Below are 21,714 nucleotides of genomic sequence, written 5' to 3'. Positions count from 1 at the left end.
ATTAGGTGAGAGGACCAGTTTCTAGTGCTTACAATGAGCCACCTTCACAAGTGGGTGAAACTCTCACGTTGCAATTGTGCTCAGTCTTGCGTCCATAAGGCCTTTGCTAAATAGTTGGATTGGAACCCCAACCAAATTGGAGGGGGTCTTTTGCTAACTAGGATCACAAGGTGGGAATGTGGGATTTACTCGGTGTACACATTTGGATGGTGGTGCGTGTTTTCCTTGGCACTCAAAAAATAAATAGTTGGAATGCTTGTGTATGTCTTCTTTTATGTTCCATCATTTGCAGAAGCTTTGGGTTGTCATCATGTATTGCTTAAACTATTCTTCTGTTACAATATTTGCTGACAATTTGAGTGTCTATCTGGAATTTAAACATGCATTTGCCCAGTGTTTTGCCATGCATCAAATGGAGGAGCTGTTTGCTGAAAAAATGGATCTCTCCACTAATAACTGGCAACACAGAATGATATAAGCACAAGAGCAAAGAGCATAAACAATGCAGACTTTTAGGCTACATAATACTACTGAAATAACTCTGTATTAAGGGTGGGTAAAATATGAAACCGTCCAATAACCGCAAAATAACTGATAACCCAACTGATCGAAAAAAATTGATTCTGTCGCTGATAACCCAACTGATCGAAAAAATTGATTTTCTATCGGTTTCGATTATTGCTGTTAAAATATTTTTGGTTTTTTCAGTATTTTGGTTATTCTACGATTATTGACTTTTGGTTTCGGTCGGCGAAAGATATATATATATATATATATATATATATATATATATATATATATATATAATCCAATGGACCAATACAGTGATTTATGCTGCCAATGGCCCATGCCATCCAAATCAATAGTTATGCTGTGCAACCGAATGTACCATGAGCATGGTGCATACGGTTCAAAACGACGTCGTTTTGATTAAAAACGCGCGTCGCACTTTAAAAAAAAAAAAAATCAGGTTCGACTCTCAGCAATAGCATTATTGTGGATATATAATTATGAAATTGTGGTTATATAGTTATGAATTTATGGATATTTAGTTCATTCATTGTGGATATTTAGTTCAATCATATATTGTGGATATTTAGTTCATTCATTGTGGATTTTTACTTCATTCATTCACTGTGGATATATAGTTATGAAATTGTGGTTATATAGTTATGAATTTCTGGATATATAAAAATGCTATTGTCGGGAATCGAACCTGATTTCTTCTTTAAGTGGGACGCTCGTTTTTTTAACCAAAACAGCGCCGTTTTGCAACCGTATGCACCTTGCAAGGTGCATTCGGTTGCACAGCATAATTTGCGCATCCAAATATCCAACAGCCCAAATCCAATAATTCCCTAATTCCCTCGGCAGCTCGGTTTCTGCCTTCTGCATCGGCGACACTCCGGTCAGTCTCAGACTCCACAGGCGACGCTCTACGCGCGGACCGACCTCAGTCCTCACATCCTCTGGTTTGCTGAAGAACCTAAAGGTAACAACAATACATGTGGTTGTTTCTTTCCATTTGCTGTTGATCAGATGATGGAAAGAAATCTCAGAGGCAATCTCTTCTCCTTCAGTTTAGGAAATCATTTGCATATATTTTCATCTTCACCATCTTCATGTATTTGTATTTGTATCTTCATCTATGAATGTACCGGCAAATCATGGAGAACCTGAATTTGTTTACCATTTTAAGCTCAGTGTAAGGTAATTTTTTTTAATTTTTTACATATTAAAATTAAAAGGGATTATATGCTGCTGTTGCTTTAATTGTTCATTAATATTTGAAATTTTAATGTTTTTGGATAATGTGTTATTTAAATGTTATGTAAATTTGTGTACAGTATAATTGTGTCTTCATTGTACAGTGTGTAGATGTCAATTGTACAGTGCGCTTGTTCATTGTTTGTTTAATTTGATAGGTTTTATAATATCTCATTTGATAGGTTTGAAATTGGTAATTTTGCACTTGTCAATGTGCTTCCAGCTTTTCAGTGTGATTTTTGCACTTTGGCAATGGGCAATTTGGCAGTGTGTAGTGTGTTTGTTAATTGTTAGTTTAGACTTTAGACTTGAGTTATTTTGGCAGTGTTATATTTTATTTTAAAACTTTTTTAAGTGTAATTCTCTATTAATTGTGGAATAATTTGTTAATCTATGGATTTTTCGGTGACCGATATAACCAATCGAAACCGACAATCAGTTTTTCAGTTGGTTATAGCATATACTTCGGTCGGTTATGATGGTCAACGATTTTAATCAGTTTTTCAGTATGTTATGTAATCAACCGACCGTTTGCTCACCCCTACTCTGCATAATCGAACATTTGCAGCTCAAGATCGGAGATTAGTCGGAGGGAAGTGGTGGGGCGATCAGAATGGAATCTTGATGATCAAAGCCAACAAGTTCCTTGTTCTTTTCAACCGGAGGATATATCGAAGATTCATTTCCAGTCAATCAATTCCAGTTGTAACAAGTCCAGTTCCTACACAAGAGAACATAGCCCGTTTAATACTAGACCAGAAATCCGCTTTTGAAGCTCTCCAAACCTTCAGATGGGCATCCAATCTCCCGAATTTCACTCACTCCCAGTCCACCTACCGAGCTTTGATCCACAAGCTCTGCCTCTTCCGGCATTTCGAGATTGTCCATCAACTGCTCGACGAAATGCGCAGCTCAACTTGTTTACCCCCGGACGAGGGCATTTTCATTACTATTGTCCGTGGCCTTGGGCGGGCTAGAAGGATCAGGGAAGTGATCAGAGTTCTTGACTTGGTATCCAGGTTTGATTTGAAGCCGAGTTTGAAGCTGATGAACTCAATTCTTGATGTTTTGGTTAAGGAAGATATTGATATTGCCAGGGAGTTCTATAGGAAGAAAATGATGGGATGCGGCATTGAAGGCGATGATTACACTTATGGGATTCTGATGAAGGGGTTATGCGCCACAAACAGAATTGGCGACGGATTTAAACTTCTGCAAGTGTTGAAGACCCGGGGAATGAAGCCAAACATTGTGATATACAATACACTGATTCATGCTCTTTGTGAGAATGGGAAGGTTGGGAGAGCCAGGAGTTTGATGAGGGAAATAGCAGAGCCCAGTGATGTGACTTTAAACATTTTGATTTCTGCTTACTGTAAAGAGGATAATTCAGTGCAGGCCATGGTGATGCTGGAGAAAAGCTTCAGCAAAGGGTTCATTCCTGATGTGATAACCGTGACAAAGGTGGTGGGAGTTCTATGCAAGAAAGGGCGTCTCCCCGAGGCGGTTGAGGTCTTGGAAAGAGTAGAGGAAAGGGGAGGGGAGATTGATGTTGTGGCTTATAACACACTGATCAATGGCTACTGCAGGCTAGGGAAGCTGAAAGCCGGGCAGCGTCTTCTGAAGGAGATGGAGATGAAGGGATATCTACCAAATGCAGAAACCTATAATGCTTTGATATCTGGTTTATGTGAGTGTGGTATGTTGGACATGGCTCTTGACATGTTCAATGAGATGCAAAGGGCTGGGATAAAGTGGGATTTTGCAACGTTTGATACTGTAATCCGCGGGCTCTCCTCTGTTGGGAGGGTGCAGGATGGGTTGAAGATCTTGGCTTTAATGGAGGACAGTAAAGAGGGCTGCAGAGGTCACATAAGCCCTTATAATGGAATCATCTATGGCCTTTACAGGGAAAACCGCCTGGAAGAAGCATTCGAGTTTTTAAAGAAAATGGAGAGTTTGTTTCCCCGAGCTGTCGACCGGAGCTTGAGAATTCTCAGTTTCTGCAAAGACGGAAGCATGGAAGAAGCAAAGAACATTTATGTTCAGATGATCGGCGAAGGCAGCATTCCCAGTGCAGTAGTGTATGCAGCTTTGATTCATACATTCTGTCAGAAAGAACAGATAAGAGAAGCACTTGAGCTGATGAACGAGATGGTCAGCCATGGCTACTCCCCAGTGGCTTCAACTTTGAACTCTTTGATCAGAGGGCTTTGCAGGCAGGGTAAAATCCAGAATGCCTCAAGACTCCTGGAGGACATGGTTGGTCGAGGAGGAGGAGGAGGTTGCTTTCCTGATATAGAAAGTTACAGTCCATTTGTTGAAGGGTTTTGCAGTAAAGGGGACTTCCACAAGGCCTTCATTATCTTCCTACAAATGGTGGAAAGAGGTATTGTTCCCAACTCTTCTTCGTGGAATACATTGATTCTATGTCTCTGTCGGGAAAATGGGTGGTTGGAAGACCAAAATCTGTTGCGGGTAGGTAACCAACTTCAGTCCATTATAGAAACTTGACCATTCTGAGTTTTACCATTATACTTGTCATGAGTTGATTTGAAGCTTGAATGAGTTAATCTTTCCGGCTGCCTGCTCCAAGTGGCGAACCGCGAACAGATGAAGCTCCATGGCCCAACTGACAAAGGTACTCCTCCTTTGTATCTGGAAATTCTTTATTCTTGAAGGCCTGAACTTGATTTTTGATTCTTGATTTCTGGAAATTTGTGATTGCCTTGAGCCCTTGAACTTGATTTCTGGGTTGATTCCCTTAGGCTTGACATAGAATTTGGCAATTGATTTTTTTAATTTTGAACATTGAAATTTGAAATTAATTCCAGTGCTTGACAAGGTTAAGCACTGGAAACCGGAAAGAATTTCCATGTATTATGAATTTATATTATTTAAGTGATAAAATCTAGTTTTGCTAGATCCATTTGAGCCATTCTCAAGGGGGAAGTTGAATCACTCATATTAACATGTTTCATGACTCTGAATATCCACCATGAAAACTAGACTTGAACATAGCAGGTATCCATTTCATGGTAGCTATGTGTCACATCACAGGGAAGAATGGGCAACCTGCAAATGATAAAATTCTTGAAGATTATATTGAAGATGAGGTTTTTAAGAGGGTGGCAATTTGATGATAAGATCAAAAAGATTGTTTCTCCTGTCATTTTCGACAGGGCCCCTCATTTTCGGCGTCTATTTTAGACAAATGTTTCCAGTACAGAAATCGCGTAATAAAGCACGGTCCCTACTGTTTTAAAAGCAACTTAACAACCATTGCTTTGTGGTTATCACTTATCAGGTTATGAGAGATACGTAAATATTCTTTTTCTTTTGTGCTACTGTAGAATGATCATATCTTTTTGTCGATCTACTTTTTTGGTACAACAATTACTGTATTATGTCACATTAGATTTTAACTAATTCAAAATTAAATTTAGTATCCACTCGACCCGATATAATATGAGTATATTTGCAGTTTCTATAAAGTAATGATGATGATTTATTAATTTCTCTTGAAGATTTTGTCATTTTTTTAGGGACCCACCTGGATAAGGACTTCTCACCAACATTGAATTTGGACAAATTAGTGCTTTATTTTTTTGTGGTGCACTACTACTCCGTATGTACTTTTCTGGAATTCTCGAGATGGTTTTGAATCAATATACTCAATTTTAGTAAATTATTCTCTTTACAATTGGATGGTGAGGCCGTGTTTATTGCACATAAGAATGATAATTTTTCCCAAACTCATAATTATCCACAATTTCCATTTCAATTAGGCCGGGGATCAAAAATTAGATAATCGATGTGAGAATGAGAATTCCTTCCCCGTCATTGTAATACATCCTTTTTCAAAATATACAATATCATTAATTATAATTTTGTTAATTTGTTTAAACCAAAATTATAATTACAAAATTTGTTTATAATTATAATTTTTTAATTTTTTAAATTTGTTTAAACAAAAATTATAATTACAATATCAAAATTTAGACCAAAATTTGTTTATTTACTATCTTTTGTGATAAAAGGCAAGTATAATGGTATTTTTTGGGGGGCATGTAGTTTAGTTTATGAAAATACTAAATGAATGAATATAATACAAATTCATAATAATATTTTCCCAATTTATGTCATTTTCAACACAACTCATTCTTGGCCATCTACCTAAAAGATCACAAAGACAATTCTTTTTCTCTCTCGTATTTTGTTTTGTTTTTTATCGTACCAACTTTATAAGAAATAAAATATTCTTTTTAATAAAGAATTTAAAATATATTCCCACTTGTACTTGCTTAGAATTAATATTTGAATTCAAAATTATAAATTTTATATTTTTTTAAAAAATATATGAGGTAATTGCACTTTTGATTCTTCAAGGATAGATTTTTATACAATTTAGTCTCTCATTTTTGTTAGTCAATATGGTCTCTCAATTATATATTTTGTTGTAAATTTAGTATAGCTAAGGATGTGCATTATATCGTCTTGGTCAGTTTACAAGTTGTAACTTCATACTAAATAACAAAACAAAAATAAAATTTTTTGGCCAATTTGATTATCGGTCATTGGTTATTGATTATTCAGTAGATATATATATATATATATATATATATATATATATATATATATATATATATATATATATATATATATTTTTTTTTTTTTTTTTTTTTTTTTTTTTTTGGCTCACCCTTAACTATCTTAAGAGCAACCCCTTTATGACTTTTGTGAATTTTTACAACTTTTTGCCACATGTGGAAGAGAAAGAACAGAGGAGCTAGAGAGAGGAAAATAAATACTGCAATATATGATTTTTTGTAGGACCTTCCCACAATAAATAATTGTCTCGCCTCACATGCGCGTGACACACACTTGAGACGCACCTGTTGGGCGCGTTAAAAGACTTTTTTTTTCCCTTCTGCCTTCCACTTTCTTTTTTTCTAGTCACACCAACCTAATGTTATTGTTCTAAGTATAGCTATATACTTGAATAGGCAATATAGTCCATCAATTTTCAAGTTTATCATATTTCATTTCAAAAAATTAAAAGACTAAATTAACTTTATTTATAACTTAATGGATTAGATGTACAACACAAATACACAATAAACAATTGAAGAACCACGTAAATTTAAATTAAAAATAAAGGACTAAGCTATAAAATGTCCAGCAATTGAGGGACCAACGTGCTATTATATAAAAAAAAAAAAAGCATTATAAAACATTAAAACCCTACAAGACAATAAATTATAGGCCAAATAAGTATAAAATGTACCTAAATAAATATTGTACCTAGATGTTACAAATTTACTTATTATTAACACTCTTTTAATCTCAAATAAAATCGATATGTTACACATATTTAGATAGTGATTACGATTTTCTTATCCAAATAAACATAAAATATTAATATATGAAAAAACATACCTAAACAATTAGACATCTTTTATAGGTCAATGTCAACATGTCATTTTCAATTTTATCATTTTTCCAAATTTCTTTTGTCGTGTTTTATATTCCAATTGCATAAAAAATTAAAAAAATAAAAATAAAAGAGTCTTGCGCCTCTTGGCTTCCTGCGAGGTTGCAAATGTTCATTCAACTTGCGCCATCTCCGTCCAACAATAAAATGGCCTCACGCGTCCTCACTTCACCCCCACCATCACGCCTCTATTTTCCACCCTGCCATTATTCTCTAATCCCATTCTTTCTGCTCATTTTCTGAAGCAAATTTGATCAAGAAAGATAGCGAAAAGTTAATCAGTTGATTTGAATTATTTGATACAGCGTTTCTTATTTTCTTGATCCATAATTCCTTAATTATCCAGAGATTCAGCGATTCAGAGATTCAGAGAAGCTGCCTCAATTGGGTTTCCTGGGTTTCTAGGGTTTCTAAGGGCGACCAATTAGGATACAATGGGGCTTGAGAAAGATGAAGCGAGTTCATCCTCCTATGTCCTCCACATCCCCAGAGAAGACACCCCACTCCTTTCCGATCACAAGCGCCTGTCGTCTTCATTCAAGACCTTTGCCAATGTTTTCATAGCAATAGTGGGGGCGGGTGTGCTTGGCCTTCCTTACACCTTCAAGAGAACAGGGTGGGTGATGGGTGTTCTCATGGTGTTCTCTGTGTCAGCCTTGACTTACTACTGTATGATGCTGTTAATCAAGTCAAGGAGGAAGCTTGAATCCCATCCCAAGGCCTCAAAGATCTCGTCTTTTGGTGATCTGGGCTTTGCTGTGTGTGGGGGAGTTGGGAGGGTTGCTGTTGATGCCATGATTGTTCTCTCCCAAGCTGGTTTTTGTGTCAGCTACATGATTTTTATAGCAAACACTTTAGCCTACATTTTTAATTATGCTACTGTGTCAAACCCAAACCCCAAAATCTTGGGGATTCCCCCCAAAGTTGTGTATATATGGGGCTGTTTTCCATTCCAATTAGGTCTGAATTCAATCCCCACACTCACCCATTTAGCCCCCTTGAGCATCTTTGCTGATGTTGTGGACTTGGGAGCCATGGGTGTGGTGATGGTGGAGGATGTGCTAGTGTACCTACAGACCAGGCCTGTTCTTCAAGCCTTTGGTGGGTTCAGTGTGTTCTTCTATGGTCTTGGGGTTGCAGTGTATGCTTTTGAAGGTGTTGGAATGGTCCTTCCATTAGAATCAGAGATGAGAGACAAGGCTAAGTTTGGGAAGGTCTTGGGTCTATCAATGGCCCTCATTTCTCTCATGTATGGAGGGTTTGGGGTCTTGGGCTACTTTGCCTTTGGTGATGAAACCAAAGACATAATCACCACCAACCTTGGCCAAGGCCTGATTAGCTGTTTGGTCCAAATTGGCTTATGCATCAACCTGTTCTTCACGTTCCCACTAATGATGAACCCGGTTTACGAGGTGTTGGAAAGACGGTTCTGTGAGGGAAGGTATTCCCTGTGGCTGAGATGGGCCGGGGTGCTTTCGGTTAGCTTGGTGGCTCTCCTGGTGCCTAACTTTGCCGATTTCTTGTCCCTCGTGGGCAGCAGTGTGTGCATTTTGCTAGGCTTTGTGTTGCCTTCATTGTTTCACATCATTGTGTTCAAGGAAGAGCTGGGCCTTTTTGGATTGGCCAGTGATGGAGCACTCATTGTTATTGGCATCTGTTTTGCATCCTATGGAACTTTTTCTTCTCTCATGGAGATCTTTGCTGTCAAGGCTTAACTGGCTTTCCTTCACATATAGTCTTGTGGAAATGTAGATTATTACCACATAGTTTTGTGTCTTTATTCTTGCAGCCAAGTCCATTTATTTACTAAGAGGCTTGGGCTTTATTGTAGTGTGTTATCATCATTTGGTTGTTACTTGTGTTGTCTTAAATGCAGTTCTTTATTGGGATTTCTTTCTCCCTTAAATTTGCATTTCTTACTCTCTAACAATCACCATAGTCTTGAAAAGTAGCACAAACGGATAACGCAAAAACGCTTTAACTTGATAGTTTTCGTGTATCAGGTACAAAGAGGACATTATCATGCACATATAAAACTAGTTCGGTCTTTCTTATTGCCATTATTATGTATGTAAACTAGTTTGGTATTTCGGAGGGAAGAATATAAACTAGTTGAATCTTTCGAAAACAAGAAACATAACATTGAGAAAGTGAAATGAATGTTCTCCCTCCATAATCTTCATTAGGGACAACAAACTCTTTGTAAATCTTGTACATGAATACATCCACCACAATATACTAAAATAGTTTGGCTTGATTTAAATTGAAAAAAGATTCAACATTCTTATTATTTAATTAAACTTATTGCTCAATTTTTAAATAAAACAAGTGCTAGATGGGCTTAATCCTAATACCCTTTGAATCCAAAGTCAAGATTAAAGCAATTAATAGAGAGTTAGTGGATTTATGATCAACAAACATTGTATGTAAATTGTAATTTGTAAGGGTTAATTATAGTTTCATCTCTTAATTATTACTCCGTATGTTTTTCAATTCTTCCTCGATCAGAAGAAGGTCACAGGCCGATGGTCTTCTTCTTTTATTTGAAGAGAAGCGACCATTATCAATATTTATTAAAAGTGGATAATTGACTATTAAGTCCATATGTATAAAAATAACGTGTTATAGGTTTATATGGAGATATCCACATATACAACCTATTAGAGTTTTTTGCACTTTTAGTCCCATGACTATAGTGGCACTGGCAGAATTGATCCACGACTTTTGAACCTTGCAATTTCAGTCCACGACTATTGATTTTTTTGCAAAAATGGTCCTTCCGGCCACTTTTCCGTCAAAATTTTACCGGAAAAAAAAAATTCTCCATTTTTAGCCGGGTTAAAATTGACATTTTACTTATCTAAAAAAATTAAAAGAAAAAAATTGATATTTGACTACATACAATATTACTGGGCTACATACTACTGCCCCAGGCGGCGGAGTTCCTGGAGCAGGCAGGGCTGTCAGTAAGAGGCGGAGCGGCCGTGGCGTTCCCCGGGCTAGTTGGGTTATCCGACAGCAGCATTGGAGTGGTACATGTACTCCGCCGCTTGGGCCAGCAGTATGTAGCCTAGTAATATTGTATGTAGTTAAATATCAATTTTTTTCTTTTAATTTTTTGAGATAAGTAAAATGTCAATTTTAACCCAGCTAAAAATAGAGAATTTTTTTTTTCGGTAAAATTTTGACGAAAAAGTGGCCGGAAGGACTATTTTTGCAAAAAAATCAATAGTCGTGGACTAAAATTGCAAGGTTCAAAAGTCGTGGATCAATTCTGCCAGTGCCACTATAATCGTGGGACTAAAAGTGCAAATAACTCCAACCTATTACATCAAATGACACCATAATCACCTCCACTAAAGCTTGAATCATCTACCTCTCACATAGGGGAGCAATCGAGTACCGGTGGGTCCTTTTTATTTGTCTTTTTTTCAACCAAAAAAGCGCGCACACACAAACAAAAACAAAACGGAGGATATTATGGTAATTATGCTTTGTTCCACGTGCGAGTCTCTGATCGCAGAGACATATAAGTTGGGCGCCATATCTGAGACTGCCGCCTTCTTCCTACTTTCGAATTCTCACCGAAGCAAGCGCACTCTAGAACACTTCAGTCGCGAAAAATTCCCAATTAATCTTCCGTGTCCGATTGAAACGATAAACCCTAATTCAATTTCCCCGGCGTTCCTTTTCCGTTATCTCTCGTTTCTGAGAGTATTTAGTTGGCCAATGATATCAATTTCCATTCTCCGTATGTGCATCACTCGTTTTCTACATGTAGCATCCTCCTTTTGCTTCGGTGTATGATTAAATGTCTGTTTTGTGCAGATGAGGAGCATTGCGAAGTTGCCGGAGGCTGTTCACAGCTCGATCCGTTCTGGAGTCGTCCTGTATGACTTGACAAGGGTCGTGGAGGAGTTGGTGTATAACAGCCTCGATGCTGGTGCTAACAAGGTAAGTATATTACATTTTTTGGGGCAGCAAAATTGGAATGCTGTATGTAAATGTCCTCGAACTTAATGAACTCGGATGAAAGATATGTTTAATATTCCAAAACTGTGAATATTTGTGATTTATAATAGGTTGCAAAACAGTGTCTTTGACTATTAAAAAACTAGAGAAATGCTGTTGCGATGTTCTGTATAGGGATTACTCGAGGTCCCTCTACCCTGTAGTTTGTGATTTTTGTCCAAGTTACACATTTTTCCATTAAGTTGGAAGTTTTTTGTTCTGATATTGGGAACTAATTGCAATTTGTGAGATAACTTACTGGCATATTTGATATTTCCAGTGTACATGTTATTGTAATTTATGTTCTAGAATTCAGCATGTAACTTTCTCAAATTGGAGAACAGCTGATTCTAATACTTGTATGCTTTATTTATTTAATCATTCATATTTGATTTTGTTTTAGTGCACCTGGCTTAATCCCAGTTGATCTGCCAGGTTTCCGTTGCTGTGGGTGTTGGGACCTGCTATGTTACAGTGGTGGACAATGGTATGTCCGTTAGTCCGTATGTGCTAGACTGTTTTTTTTTTTTTTTTTTTTTGAGAGGGGCATGGGGGTCTATATTTACATACATTTGTATGTATGTATGTCTATGAATATGTTTCTTCAAACATTTTGTAAAAGTTCAACTTGTTGTTTCTGACATCATTTTTCAAATATAAACTGTTGTAGGATATGGTGTTTCCCGAGATGGGTTGGAGCTGCTGGGAGAAAAATATGGTAAGGGTGTTTGACATTTTTTAGATATTTTGCTTTTGTTTTGCCCTCCAGTGTCATTCTTCATATACAACGATCATATTGATGATACAGTAGCTGTTTGCTGATTCATGGCCAGCATGTCACTGATAATTATATTTTCAAACTTATGAATTCACATCATTTTGGACGAGGCCAATCAATTAAAAAATGTAGGTTATATCCTCGGCACAAACTTTTAGGTTTTTCTATTTTTCTAATACATTTCAGAAAACTGGTTATAACTTTCAGTCTCTAGGAGCATAATTGAATTTTTCTTATAATTGATACACATACTATTGATGTACCAGCAACATCAAAATACGACCCCTTGGATGATATGAACTCCGTTCCTTTAAGCTTTGGCTACCGTGGGGAGGCTTTAAGCTCCATTACTGCTGTCTCTTTGGTGGAAATTGTTACAAAAGCTCATGGGAGGCCAAATGGATATCGCAAGGTTTTGAAGGTAGGTATTCTAAACTTATTTCAGTTAATATGAATTTTGTTACATGTAACTGCTGCCCTCATATCTTTGTAATTTTCACAGGGCCACAAGTGTTTGTATCTTGGAATTAGTGATGATAGACACGATGTAGGCACAACAGGTAAACTTGTCTAACCTTTTCCATTGACAATGTAATTAATTTGTTTTCTTAACGAAAAAGTTTATTGACTGTATACTTGTTTCAGTCACCGTGCGTGATTTATTTTACAACCAACCAGTCCGAAGGAAGCATATGCTATCCAAGTACCAGTCTTACTTTTGACCAAATTTCTTACTTTGTGGAATGATTAATGTTCTTCTACAGCTGTAGACTAACTTGATATGGTTGTAATTTTCATATCTAAATTGGCAGCCCAAAGAAAGTCATACACGTAGTTAAAGAGTGTGTGCTAAGAATTGCACTTCTTCATCCCAATGTCTCTTTCAAAGTAGTTGATATTGAAAGGTCTTCCCTCGCTTCACCTGCTACCTGCTAACTCATAGATACTTCCTCTCTGTTTATGTTTTTCATCTATTTATTGGTATGCAGTGAAGAAGAGCTGCTCCACACACGTCCCTTTCCTTCTTCATTGCCACTACTAGCAAAAGTTTTTGGGATTGAGGCTTCCAGTTCTCTTGAAGAATTGAATGTTGCTGGTGATGGATTCAAGCTTTCTGGGTATATTTCTGGCACCCCTGATAGTTTTTCATGGAAGGTATAGTGGTTTGGTAAACATACAGTATGTTGGTTGTGGTTTCTAGTTTTCCATATCTTTCTCTAATTAATTTTTGCTTAATTTGCAGGCCTTTCAATATGTCTGTATCCCTTTCTATATGTACGGTTCCTGGTGGGCAAAGACTGTTTTTAGACAGCTAAATTTTCTGTTTGTTTTTATTGACTTCCACTAATGCAGATATCAATTCAAGATTTATTTGTAAAGGACCAATACATAAAATGCTAAATAATTTGGCAGCAAGCTTTAACATTGGTTCCCAAAGTGAGAAGCAGAGTAGACCCCAGATATGTCCAGCATTCATTTTGAACCTAAACTGCCCAAAATCTTGCTATGATCTGACATTTGAACCATCAAAGACCTCTGTGGAGTTTAAGGTAAAATTTTATTTGCCAATCGTGAGAAAATGCATGTTTGTTGTAAATAATTACGAATCATTAAGAATTACCTTTTCCCTGTCATCACTTTGACTGTTCTCTATCTATGTCCTGAATTTTGTGTTCGCATATATGTATATACATGGTGATATCTTTAAAATTGAATAATTTTCCTATGCTTTCTTGGAAGGAAAACACACTCCTTTTCTCGTTCATTTCTGTTTCATTCAATTTTCTCCACCTCATTCTTGAATCTTCAGTGTCTTCAACACAAAAGCAGGCTTGCACTTCAAGAATCTGAATGCACAAAAACTAACATTCAAAATAATCTAGAAGAGTAAAATAAAATTAAAAATGTTTACCAATTACCAATATTGGTCTCACCTTTAATACACATTTGTTTCTTTTCTTATATATACTTGTATTGAAGGATTGGGACTCTGTGCTTACTTTCATTGGGGATGCTGTTGGATGTCTCTGGAGTGGAAGTAAATCTGCTGGTAAGAGACAATAGCAATAATTAATATATCATCCAGCACCCCTTTATTTTTATTTTATGTGGTATTTAAATATTTTATATTTTGACCCCTTTACATTTTGTTTTCATATCATGATTATTATTGTTGTAGTTTTTATTTTGATATCTCATGTGCCAGTCAAAGACATGCATATTTCAGTTAAAAAAATCTATTTCACATGCATTAAGAGGATTCGAACTAACATTTCTCTAAGGCTTAACAATTGGTTTAGTGGTCTTATCATAATCTGGCTTCAAAACTTCAATACATCCAAGCCAACGTGGGGAGACTTTACATACACCTTCACAATAAAGCTTAGGAAAATATTATGGTTGTCTGTGGTTTTGTTTAACATAGGCTGGAAGTATTTTTCTCCTAATTCCTTCCTTTGCACTGCTCTTCTCAGATTTGTCTGTGAAATGTGAAATTGGGAAAAAGAGGCGTAGGGCCTTGAATTCTATGGGTTCTCAGGGAACTTCTCCACAATCAAAGAAGGTAACTGAAGAGTGCAATAATTTCCACCCCAGCAGAGAGAATAAATCTCCATCACATTGCGGAGTAGTAATAAGCCTTGAATGCAGCAGTGATCTATCTCCATTGCCCCATAATGTGTTCTCTCATGGGGACAATGATCTTCTTGGTCTAAATAGATCCAACAAACAATTGAACTATACTTTTAGTTCCGGATGGAAGAGTGAATCTCCCAAGATTGATGCTGGCACAAATAGGTTACTTAAAGACCATATGAAATTTAATAATTCTCCTGAACTTGATGACAATTCAGGTGTTTACGAGGATGTAAGAAAACCCTTTCTTCAGAGTTGTTTTTTACACAGAAGACTGGAACCTGGTGAAACATCTCTTGCTTCTGATGAAGGACTTGAGTTTAAAATTGAAGATCACTCCAAGCAAAATGCATTTAGAGCTAATGATAGGGTTGTTGAAGAAGTCAATAATATTAACAAAATTATGAGTCCAAGGAATGTATGGGACAATGAACAAACAGATGTTCTGAGGTTTTCCAAGACTACTATACAACATGATGTACAACACCGGCTAAATTTGTTGCTTGGAGATTCAGTAAATTCATCATTGAACCCTGAGCTCTCATATGAAGAGGGGTTATTTTTACCTGACTTCGTCAAGCCATTTCAAAGATCTACTTCTTGCCTTCATTCTGATAGTTGCATTTCATCTCCTGTGCCATCAAATTATTTGACTGGGATACCATTTAAAAACATAGCTCACACCATTAGTGAAGATTTGGTTGCAAATTCTCCTGAGTATAATGGTAATGTGAGATATGATTATTTGGCCAACAAAGAAAGAAAGAATTGGAGATATGACATCGACAAAATCTCAATTGATCCAGGAAAAGAGGAGTGCTTCTTTTCAAGCTCTAAGACACTTTCCTCTGATGTCAAGGATTGTGCTGGTTTCAAGGAGAACAGTAGTGACTTCCAAGAACATGATCTGTATGATCCTTTCTTTCCAATGGAAATAAGTACTGACTTCCAAGATCATAATCTGAAGGATGCTTTCTCTCCAAATAGTTTCAATATTTTTACTGATTGCATAAACACTTGGGGTGAAGATGGTATTACAAATTGCTCTACTTCAAGGCACCACGCCTCTTCCATTGGTTTTGATTGTGACTCATGCACAAGGGTCCATCCTAGAAATCTAAGTAAAATGTTTGATCCCTATAGGAGAGGTAGAAGAAGCAATTCAGCTCCTCCATTTTACAGAGGCAGGAAGAAGTTCCTTGCCTTGAGTGATTCCTTGACAATGACAACAGGAAAGGTTAATCTGCAGACCATCCATCATTGCCCTGGTTTTCCAGGTAAATTTGTAGTCATCAATGTAGAAATGAATGATTCCAACACTAATTACCATCATTGATGTGCAGGATCAAACAACATGAAGCAAATACAGCACCCTTCAGAAGTAAACGGTGTGAATAGTTCATTCTCAGATGACATGTAATAGTTTCTTTTAAATGTTTTTTTGCATCTTATTTGAACAGTTTTGGATCAACTATGCAACTCCATGTTGCCATAACACTGGACTTGTGTTTTTATTCTTATTTTTCATTCCAGACCCGATGTGAGGATCTTGAAAAGTGATAAGGGGAAATGCAACAACAAATGCAGCATGGATTCCTTTGAAGGTGAAGCTTTTATTCTTAGCTGTGAAGATCATACTATTTTCATTTCCTAGAGGGGCACATTATATATTTTCCAGGCACCTTTTATATATTTACTCTCTGGAAAAGTGTGTGATATTTTCTTTTGATTCTTCAGTAGTATACAACTAATCCAAGTTACATATCACTTTCAGAGTTCATACCAAAGGAGATTCAAGATCCTCTAGATTCTGGAGAAAAATGGCAGAACAGCCATCCGCATCTTACAGTTCTGTCCCTTATAAATTTCACTATGATTTTCTGCATTACCATTATGTATCATAATGTGCACTGTTTCAGTTATGGATTTTGTAACATAATATCTCCATTACACAGAGTGGAAGTAGATTACTTCATCCTAAGAATCAGGATGCTATACTTGATATAGCTTCTGGCATCTTGCACCTTGCTGGAGATTCATTAATCCCTCGTTCCTTGGACAAAAACTGCTTGGAGAATGCCAAAGTTCTCCAACAAGTTGATAAGAAATTTATTCCCATTGTGGCCACCAGAACACTTGCTTTGATTGACCAGGTGTGCAAGATGCTTTTCAATGACTTCTGGCCTTTTTCTTTGAGGATCTCACTCATGCACATTTGGTTTTTACATATCTTCCTAGTGTTAGTTTTTCCTTGCTTTCAGTCCTCTGGTTGTGATTCTCAAGACACACTAACATTTTTTTAAGCCACAACATTGTAACATTTTTGGTGCATTTTAAGATCTCCCATATTGGCATGCAGAATTTTTAACTATTTTACATGCACAAGGAGTGATAGTGACACTTTTAGTTTGTTTAGTATCACTGTAATTTAGTTGTGCAATTTTGGTATTTTCTACAGCACGCTGCAGATGAGAGGATTCGTCTTGAAGAACTGCGACGGAAGGTATTGATGTTATATTTGAACTATTTAATGTGACATTTTCACTGACTTACAAGCAAAACTCTATAGGTCCTATCTGGAGAACTGAGGAGAACAAACTATCTTGATAGTGAGCAAGAACTGGTAGTTGCATTTATAAGTTGTGGTTCCCACAAGTTTGACATGGATTTTTGAAGCCATATAATAGGATATTTAATAAAATTGTTTTGAATGTAAAATGACAGGTCATGCCTGAAATTGGCTTTCAATTGCTACATGATTATGCTGAACAAATTCAAAATTGGGGTTGGATCTGCAATGTTCATAGTCAGGGTTCAAGATCTTTTACAAGGTAGTTCTTGGCTTCCTGGATCTGGGGTCAACAAGTACCCATCTGATTTGTTTGTTTTATTGTGTAAATTGTGTTTATGACATTATATCATTAAAAGGAAGTTGCATTTAAGTTAAAATGTTAAATGTCTCCTTTTAGTCCCTATTCAGAATATTCCTCAATATCTAGTATTACTAATAATGTATTAGGTGTGATATTTTCTTTGTTACCTCTTATCTTCTTTCCCCTGCAGGGATCTGAATATTATGCATAAGCAGCAGGCTATTGCCACACTTCTTGCGGTACACTTGCATTTTTTTAATCCAATGAGCTTCCTCTTCCATATTACTAATTAAATGTCTGACTGAACAAGATCTCATACATCACCTTTTGTTTCTATTTTTATGTTCCATTGATTGTTTAGAGGGACTGGGGCTGGTTACCTGGTTTAACAATAAACTCTTGGTAGCTTGTGTATTTCCCATTTGCACATAGATTTGTATTCTTTTATATCCTCATTAATATTATTAAAAAGGTGGTAGGGTGCTCTATAGACGTAGTCAGGCTTAAAATTTTTTGGAATCTTTGGCACTGCATAGTCAAGCTTTCTTTTTTACTTTTTGTTGGATCTTTTCTGAAGAAGGCACAAGCTTAAATATGTTATTAATTCTAGGGCAGTTGCGAATATTTAATCATGAAGCATCAATTCATGGTGTTCCAATTTACATCTCATTTGTTAATTATAATACCCGCTTTTTGACAAATATGGGGTTCCAATTTCCCCTAATTGTGTCATGTGGTTCATGCCATTTTTTATTGGATAGTTACTTTTTGTGGAATAATGGTGGTGGCTGTGTTAAATGAATCTGTTTGTTCTTTTGTAAAATACAGGTACCATGTATTTTAGGTGTTAATTTGTCCGATGTGGATCTGTTAGAATTTCTTCAGCAGGTTTGTTCACCAGCTGGCAGCTCTTGCATTTTGTTAGGAGCATGTTCATTCTTGTTTAGGGGCTACATTGTTCTTCTCTTTGAATATATTTGATTCATCTCCATTGTGGTGTGCAGCTTGCTGATACAGATGGATCATCGACAGTACCGCCATCAGTGCATAGGGTTCTGAATAACAAAGCTTGCAGGGGTATTGTCTGCTTAAATTTTAAAACCAAAATGGATAAGGGGCTAATGAGCAGAAGAGATTATGAACCAATCTTTAAACAATTTGAGTCATTTCGTTTCAGTAAATTATAATGTGGATCACTGATAAATGTTCAATTTTAGCATACTAATTGTTCATATTTTAGGTAATATCTAAAAATTGAACTTTCAAAATTAGTACATTAGTATGCTAAAAATGAACTTGTATATTAGTGGTTTACATTGCAAGGTGAACTATGGTATAATAATTGTTATCCCAAATGCAGGTGCAATTATGTTTGGAGACGCTTTATTGCCTTCAGAGTGCTCCCTCATTGTTGAAGAGCTAAAGCAGACTTCATTATGTTTTCAAGTGAGTAAAAGATGAAATCTCAGTTCGATGAAATCTATAGAAAACGGGCCTTTGAAAGCACTATTCAGCATAGTAATAACACATCTGATTTCCTAACACTGCCAAGTTTGTGCCTCAGTGTGCTCATGGTCGACCAACAACTGTCCCACTTGTCAATCTGGATGCCTTAAGCGAGCAGATAGCAAAGATTACATCGTGGAGCAGCAGTTCATGTGAGTCATGGCATGGTTTGCGTCGTCATGAAATTAGTTTACAGCGGACTGCACAGCGATTGAGCTCTGCTACACATTAATGATCATCAAACGAAAAGCTGTCTCTATTCAACTGCAGATCACTCACTCAATTGGGAGTTGGTTGATTATCGGAGCCATGAAACCTGGGCTGTTCTATCTGGATTTACCCGTCGAAAACAACTGCCCATTGAGGCTTTCTAGTTTCTACTCCCCCCTCCCTTGTTGAGTGGACAACAGAAGCATACATAGCATAGATATAGTATAGAAAAAAAATAGCATGTGATATAACCTAGTTGTGGTTACAAAAGAATCACTAAAGTTGAGTTCTCTTCACACTGTTGCTTTAAAACAGAAGCTATCCACAGGGACTTCTTTCTTGTATCAAAGAATCTGTTAGCCGTAGTGTACAAATCACTAAATCAGCATGGAGAGATATCATTCATGTATGTGTTCCACATTCAATGGAAGCACATAAAGCCTTCCAGATGGGAACCAAAGTTTTAACCGGAGGGTGTAATTCCTGTGAATTGAATTCAAAGTACAGTAAGTGCAACTCATATTGCAGAGGATCTGTTTTTCTCTTCTTCATATTGACAGGTAAGGGTCGCAGGTGAACTTTCACTAGGATATGTGAAAGATCAGAAATGTTTTACCTTGAAAACGACAAGAAGCTGCTCTTCTCCATGAATGATCAGAGACAGGCTCCAGTAACAAGTAACAGGGGTCACACATTCATTCAGGACCGGTTTCAAGATCATGCTGGAAGGAACAAAGCGATGAATGATTCTCCCACTGTTATAGAAGTACTGAATCAGCCATTACCATTTAACTATATTGAGTACAAGAAAAATTTACTATGATACCTTGACAGAAAACGTGCTCAACCAACACAAAACGAGAGGTTTCATATTCATGATAGAACCAGAAAGTACCTTCGGTATTGAGTCTCAAGCTGAACTCCAAAACCAGGCAAAATTATTACAGACTCTGTTATTACAAATGTGAAACCAGAACATGAGGAAAAATTATACTAAAAAAGATGGCAACCAAGAGATTCCAATGACTACAAGAATCCTTTTCGTGTCAAATGCATATGAATATTGAATACATGATATGTAAGCCCCCATAGCCTATTCACTTCTTATGGAAACTATCAACATATTTTCAACCAGCAGAACAAGAACACACAATTGCTTTCAAAAATTGCCAAGCGAAGTTTAAATTGAAGTGCAATCATGGATTCACAACTATTTGAAAGGTACGCCAATTAGAATTGCAACTACACTTAGGTTAAGAGACTTGACATCACATATTCACATTTAACCCTCCATAGTTCATAACCAATCAATGCTGAGAAAAACAAGTACAAGGAAGTAAAATACACTATAAAGACAAATTGCGTATTATCCCCAAACCCAAAAAGGAAACTGTATCAAATTCAAAGATTTATCTCCTCACCTCTCACAACCCGCCTTAGATACATCCTGGCAACTACCGCCATTACAGTCAAGCTCCAAATAAGAACACCAATCGACCTCGCCTGCTGTCACACACACATATGCATCACCTCAGACACAACATTTGTGATTACATTCTCAAGATGTTCAAGTGTTCAACAGCCTTTAACTTTTAGGATGCAAAATACTTTGCATAGGTAACACAATTATAAGCAATCAAATATATGCAAAATCAATAGGACACAATAAACCACAATCGTTTTAACCCTACAAGCACAATTAAGCAGAGACTAATTAACAACTTAAGCGCAATTAAGCAGGAACAGTAAATTTGATGAAATTAATAGAAGTGTGTATCTACCTGCAGGAGTAGCGAGCAGGGAAGAAGAAAGAAGAGTAGAATCGAAGCCTTTGATGAAGCATTTGTTTGAAGCATGACATGGTGGACATCTATGGCTTCCGGCGAACCCTTACTAACATCGTGTACGTATCTGTATCTCCCGGTCGCTATACTGCTACTCCCTCCTTCCATTCTCTGCAAATCAGACCATGGCGAAGACGATACGGAGCTTCCTTTCACAGTATGGTTGAACGCCAGAATATAGCCCGATGGATTATCCAAACCCATTGCGTTGATGGGCTGTATACCAGGTTTGAATTTTGATTTACTTTCTATTCTGTAATTTTAGGCCATTTCTAAATGCGAAATTAAAATTTTTTGTTTTGTTTTGTTTTTTTGTTTTTTTTTGGGGGGTTAGGAGAGAAAGCACTGAGTAAATCTCACTTCAGTTGTTTCAAAATAAAAAATTAAAAAAAAAATCATTTCAGTTGAAGAGGCCAATTGCACTAAGAAGATCACGTGTCACAAGTTCAATTGAGAAAATGTTGACAATAATTGAAATCGTAATATTTATGTACATTAATCATACTTCACTCACTCAATTACCAATCTAAGGGTTGAAATGAGATCTTTTAACTACTCCGTAATATTTATAAATCATAATGTAATTATATATTTATT

At 36.6% G+C, this 21,714-nt stretch overlaps 4 protein-coding genes across 14 annotated transcripts; 3 read left to right on the top strand and 1 right to left on the bottom strand.

Annotated features, from left to right (window-relative positions):
• The first annotated feature begins 1,330 nt into the window (after positions 1-1,330).
• On the top strand, positions 1,331-5,470 carry LOC109177762 (pentatricopeptide repeat-containing protein At2g17525, mitochondrial). 5 transcript variants are annotated; one of them, XR_002053628.1, is made up of 3 exons: positions 1,331-1,492; positions 2,336-4,408; positions 5,313-5,470. XR_002053628.1 is itself a non-coding variant. In XM_019327212.1 (2 exons), the coding sequence occupies exon 2, from the start codon at positions 2,392-2,394 to the stop codon at positions 4,279-4,281; it is 1,890 nt and encodes a 629-aa protein (XP_019182757.1). In that variant the 5' UTR covers positions 1,331-1,492; positions 2,336-2,391; the 3' UTR covers positions 4,282-4,541. The 5 variants fall into 5 exon arrangements, 2 of the variants coding, with proteins under 2 accessions (XP_019182757.1, XP_019182758.1); XR_002053627.1 differs by lacking the exon at positions 5,313-5,470 and adding an exon at positions 4,792-5,191; XR_002053629.1 differs by lacking the exon at positions 5,313-5,470 and adding an exon at positions 4,828-4,842.
• On the top strand, positions 4,092-19,617 carry LOC109177761 (DNA mismatch repair protein MLH3). 6 transcript variants are annotated; one of them, XM_019327207.1, is made up of 26 exons: positions 10,727-11,012; positions 11,090-11,215; positions 11,708-11,759; positions 11,943-11,990; positions 12,317-12,471; positions 12,553-12,610; positions 12,696-12,753; positions 12,863-12,955; positions 13,040-13,205; positions 13,294-13,309; positions 13,404-13,600; positions 14,031-14,100; positions 14,525-15,409; positions 15,491-15,961; positions 16,028-16,100; positions 16,218-16,288; positions 16,459-16,532; positions 16,640-16,837; positions 17,143-17,187; positions 17,254-17,307; positions 17,409-17,515; positions 17,748-17,796; positions 18,386-18,445; positions 18,562-18,634; positions 18,918-19,003; positions 19,122-19,617. In XM_019327207.1, the coding sequence occupies exons 2-26, from the start codon at positions 11,090-11,092 to the stop codon at positions 19,293-19,295; spliced, it is 3,459 nt and encodes a 1,152-aa protein (XP_019182752.1). In that variant the 5' UTR covers positions 10,727-11,012; the 3' UTR covers positions 19,296-19,617. The 6 variants fall into 6 exon arrangements, 5 of the variants coding, with proteins under 5 accessions (XP_019182751.1, XP_019182756.1, XP_019182752.1 ...); XM_019327206.1 differs by lacking the exon at positions 10,727-11,012 and adding an exon at positions 4,092-4,156 and having other exon boundaries at positions 14,525-15,961; XM_019327208.1 differs by having other exon boundaries at positions 13,040-13,168; positions 13,294-13,325; positions 13,464-13,600; positions 14,525-15,961.
• Positions 7,377-9,165, top strand: LOC109177763 (amino acid transporter ANTL2-like). The gene has a single exon (XM_019327214.1). The coding sequence runs from the start codon at positions 7,696-7,698 to the stop codon at positions 8,974-8,976; it is 1,281 nt and encodes a 426-aa protein (XP_019182759.1). The 5' UTR covers positions 7,377-7,695; the 3' UTR covers positions 8,977-9,165.
• On the bottom strand, positions 19,494-21,394 carry LOC109177764. 2 transcript variants are annotated; one of them, XM_019327215.1, is made up of 5 exons: positions 21,055-21,394; positions 20,695-20,779; positions 20,169-20,223; positions 19,890-20,028; positions 19,494-19,756 (listed from the first exon to the last, which is right to left on the bottom strand). In XM_019327215.1, exons 1-5 carry the CDS (start codon positions 21,319-21,321, stop codon positions 19,676-19,678), a joined length of 627 nt encoding a protein of 208 aa, XP_019182760.1. In that variant the 5' UTR covers positions 21,322-21,394; the 3' UTR covers positions 19,494-19,675. The 2 variants fall into 2 exon arrangements, with proteins under 2 accessions (XP_019182760.1, XP_019182761.1); XM_019327216.1 differs by having other exon boundaries at positions 20,695-20,776; positions 21,055-21,392.
• Between the last annotated feature and the right edge of the window lie 320 nt (positions 21,395-21,714).

This window comes from Ipomoea nil, unplaced genomic scaffold (genome assembly GCF_001879475.1).
Source record: "Ipomoea nil cultivar Tokyo-kokei standard unplaced genomic scaffold, Asagao_1.1 scaffold0805, whole genome shotgun sequence".
NCBI classification, from domain to species: domain Eukaryota; kingdom Viridiplantae; phylum Streptophyta; class Magnoliopsida; order Solanales; family Convolvulaceae; genus Ipomoea; species Ipomoea nil.
This window is presented reverse-complemented; position numbering and strand designations above follow the sequence as displayed.